At 33.8% G+C, this 4,184-nt stretch overlaps 1 protein-coding gene across 1 annotated transcript in view; it reads left to right on the top strand.

Annotated features, from left to right (window-relative positions):
- Window positions 1-4,184, top strand: part of xgb (x globin) — a 14,355-nt gene that overhangs the window by 4,670 nt on the left and 5,501 nt on the right. Inside the window, exon 3 of the mRNA XM_016474166.1 lies at window positions 3,443-3,563. Within this exon, the coding sequence (XP_016329652.1) occupies window positions 3,443-3,563 (121 nt within the window). The remainder of the gene's footprint in view (window positions 1-3,442; window positions 3,564-4,184) is intronic.

The following is a 4,184-nucleotide window of genomic DNA, read 5'->3' as shown; positions in this document are numbered from 1 at the left end:
GTGTTTGTGTGTGTGTGTGTGTGTGTGTGAGTGTGTGTGTGTGTGTGTGTGTGTGTGTTTGTGTGTGAGTGAGTGAGTGTGAGAGCAGCTTTACTGCCCTCAGATGATAACAATAGATTTAAATCATGTAGTGTTATTAATCGTAAGCTTTATCTTGTGGCATTGAACCCAATTAATCTTTCCTCATATCTGCTGGGAAATAAATACACATCAAATTTATTTAAATTTACTTTTTAAATTATTTATTATTAATACTATTATTAATAATTATTATTAATTATTTGTTTGTTTGTTTATACAGCAATATGATTAATGATAAATGTACATATTTTTTTCTTGTGGCATTGAACCCAATTAATCTTTCCTCAAATTTTCTGGGAAAGAAATAATTTATATATAGTTTTACTTTTTTTTTTTTGTTACTTTTTAATAGTTTTTGTAAGAAAAAGGTTATATTTATAAAAGGTATGTTTTATTTTTGGGTGATATTTCAGAAGAAAATAAGGAGAAAATAATGTTTTAACATTAATGACACAAACCACTCAGCAGTCCTGTTTTATTATTATGAAAAATATATTATTATATCTCTTTTCTGTGGATGCTGATGATTTCTGTTGTTATGCACAAAATACCACGAGTCCTTATTTACTTTGACATTTATGCATTTAGTAGAGACTCATCTAAAGCACCTACATTTGAGGAAAATCACAAAAAAATAGTCTCAGAGCCAATGATATTCATATTCATAGTAAACAATGCTAAAAACTACAAGCTAGAGCAGAGGTAACATGCAGAACAGACTAAAAATAATTTTATTAAATAAATAAATAGGAGTTGTTGTAGTAAGTGCTTGGGTTTGTGGTTGTGCTTCATGAAATCAATCCAGGCTTTTATGAACATATGTATAAAGGCATCAGAAGGGTGTTGATTAGGGAGCAGAAATAACGAACCATTATGGACCGGATTCATTTGCACAGCAGGATGAGAGAAAAACAAGCCAGAGGCGACGTTATGCTTTATTAGTGAGAGACGTGACACTTTCCATTAGCGCTGATTGACACACTCCATGTGACGTGACTGAACACACTGATCCAGAGTCTGAATACTGGAAAGGACATGGTTTTACCGCGGTACCACCATAGTGCTTTTTTGTAAGGGATGCACTTAGATGTACAATGAAATGAAAGCATGCACTTTAATAATGCGAGGATTATAACATACAAAGATACATGACTGTATAGGACACATTAACTTAGACTGCCAGTAGTAAAATAAGAATGAATTTCTGTGTAAATGAATCTATTCTTATGTAAACTGACACCTTAATTTCAATGTAAGAATGTATCTATGAAGGCTTTTCATGAACTTTGATAAAACATCTGCAATACTTTGATGCATTCATCTGAAACTAGTCTCGTCTTACAGTAACAGAGTCATTCCGTGTCAAATCTACCAAATTTCAGAAACCTCCCCGGCTCAAATTTTTGAGTTTGCTAATATTTTTTCTGAAGAAAGATAAAAATGTATAGTGATGACAGCCAAAATATTAAATGTGATGGATGTATGTTTACCGAGTAATCCATTCTTTTGTTGAGGGTCAAAATGGCTGAGATTCAGAGCCAAATTACAGGGCGGTAAAAATGACTTCAGAAAGATGGCAGCTTCATAATATCACTTTTACACAGAGACTGGTAGGTCTTTTAGTAAAATCTGTTGACTTTAGCAATCTGTGTTGCATTATGTGCCAATGGTGACTATTCAAAAATGGGGAAATGACATGTTTCAAGTTTTTTCTCAAGTTTGCATGGCTGTAACTCAAGAAGTATTAAAGATATCTTAATATCCTTTTAGATAGTGGGTCTTAACAAACTTTCCTTTTGGCCTCTCCATTTTTAAGGCCCTATGTGGTTCAGTTCCAGAGATAGTGGAATTTCAATATGGCTCCAGGAGTAAATCATTAAATTGTACACATTTTCAGTGACACAGACCTCACTTTGCATAAATATGATACTTCTTTTCTTTTAATAAGGAATGCCTGAAGAACAAATAATGCTGAAACTAGAGAAGTATCTCGCTTCTTCTGTCAAAACAACTGCATTCAACATAACTGTCTGAGTGCCATAAATATTCTTTTTCCTAAGTTTGCGTGCCTAAAACTCAAGAAGTATTAAAGATATCGCAATATGATTTTAGATTCTAGTTCTTAATAAACTTTTCTTTTGGAATCTTCATTTTCAAGGCCCTACATCGTTCAGTCCCAGAGATATGGGGACCTCAATGATGCTCCATATTCAGATTGTTGAATATTACCCATGTTCAGTGGTTGAAAACCAAATGTGGGTCACGTTGTATACAGCTAATACTTCTTGTTTTTAAAGGGGAATGTCTGAAGAATAAATAATGTTGAAACTAGAAATGCATGTTTTTTTTCTCTCTATCAAAACAGCTGTATAGGGCATACCTGTTTGAGTGTCATAAATATTATTTTTCCAAAATGTGCATGTTTGTAACTCAAGAAGTATTAAAGTCGTCTTAATATGATTTAAAATTCTGGTTCCCAAGAAACTTTTCTTTTGGAATCTTCATTTTTAAGGCCCCGTACACTCTCAGAAAAAAATTAGGTACAAAAGCTGTCACTGGGGCGGTACCTTTTCAAAAGGTACACTTTTGTACCTTTTAGGTACTAATATGTACACTTTATTAAGTATTAATATGTACCTTTAAGGTACCAATATGGACTGTTTTGGTACAAAGGTGTGCCTTTTGAAGCAGTGACAGCTTTTGTACCTTTTTTCTGAGCGATATCGAGATTGCGCTGCAGCTCCAAATTGTTGTATCCTACCCATTTTCAATGGTCAAAAACCAATGTGTGACATCTTAGAGACGTCTATCAGATGTTTGTGCACAGCAGATGCTTTCCAGATGAAGCCATCTTTAACAGACGTCTTGCAGACGTACCTGTGCTATCTGGGATGTGTGAGTTTATGTGCCGAACTGAGAGTGAGTCTGTAATAAAACATGTTTCCAGTGTTGGAAACATTAAGAGACACTTCAATTTGTACAATGATGTTTACTATTATTATCTGATCCACTCGGCGCTTCAGTGTGAAAATCCACGGAACACAATTACTGGAAACACCGCTGCTGTCAGACTCCCGCGGCTTTAAAGGCCAAGTGGCTGTTGAGGATGATGAGGATGAAGATGATGACAGTGTGTGTTTGTAATGAGGTTGTGCTGCTCGCTCTTCACAGCATGAAAACACACAGACGTGCCCGCAGCGCTCGAGTTTGAGTGTTTGATGTCAGTCACTCTAAACTTTACCGATTCAGGGAAACATGAGTGACCCTGGTGTTTGCTGACACGATCAAAGCATGTTCTGTAACGCATCTGATGAAATCTGTGTTTAGGACTGAATTGAGCTCTTTTGTGGTGTTTCAACAGCGTGATGTCGTTCATCGAGAAGACCGTGGCCAGACTCGATCAGCTCGAGCGCTTAGAGACTCTGGCGCAGGAACTCGGCAAGAGCCACTTCCGCTACAACGCGCCGCCGAAGTACTTCAGGGTAAAAATCATTTCAAACACATCATTTGTGTGCATGGAATTATAAAAAAATGATCAAATAAATAAGAATAATTAGAAAATAAATGTAAATAAAAATAATGAAATAAAATATATTTAATTTCAAATTGTCAACAAAACACCTTTTCGCTAGTATATTTTAAGTATCTGGTAAAATTATTCTGATCGTTGATTTTCTGTGGAATAAAAAATTTAAATAATCTTAGATTTTTTTTTTTTTATGGAACAATATTGAACTGTCATTTATTTATTTGTAATGATCACTGTGAACTTATGTGAAGATTTCTTTTCATGATCTGATGAAATTTTACCAGAGGATGTTTTTCTGTTTTTCACGTTTATTTTACGGTAAAAAAAAATATGGTGAAATTATTCTGATCATGGATCTTCTGTGGAATAAAAAATAATATTTTTTTCTGTAGAACAATAGTCAATTGTAGTGTTTGTTTGTTTGTTTCTGCAATATTGTTGTATAGAAAAAAAGATCAGTCTTTTGTATGTATTTGTTTGTTTGTCTTTATTTTGACAGTTAGTGATCACTTTGAATTTATATAAAGATTATTTATAATATATATATATATATATATATATATATATAAAGTGA

Source organism: Sinocyclocheilus anshuiensis, unplaced genomic scaffold (genome assembly GCF_001515605.1).
Source record: "Sinocyclocheilus anshuiensis isolate Anshui unplaced genomic scaffold, SAMN03320099.WGS_v1.1 scaffold208, whole genome shotgun sequence".
Taxonomy (NCBI): domain Eukaryota; kingdom Metazoa; phylum Chordata; class Actinopteri; order Cypriniformes; family Cyprinidae; genus Sinocyclocheilus; species Sinocyclocheilus anshuiensis.
The sequence above is the reverse complement of the archived record's forward strand: the minus strand, read 5'-3'. Positions and strand labels throughout refer to the sequence as shown.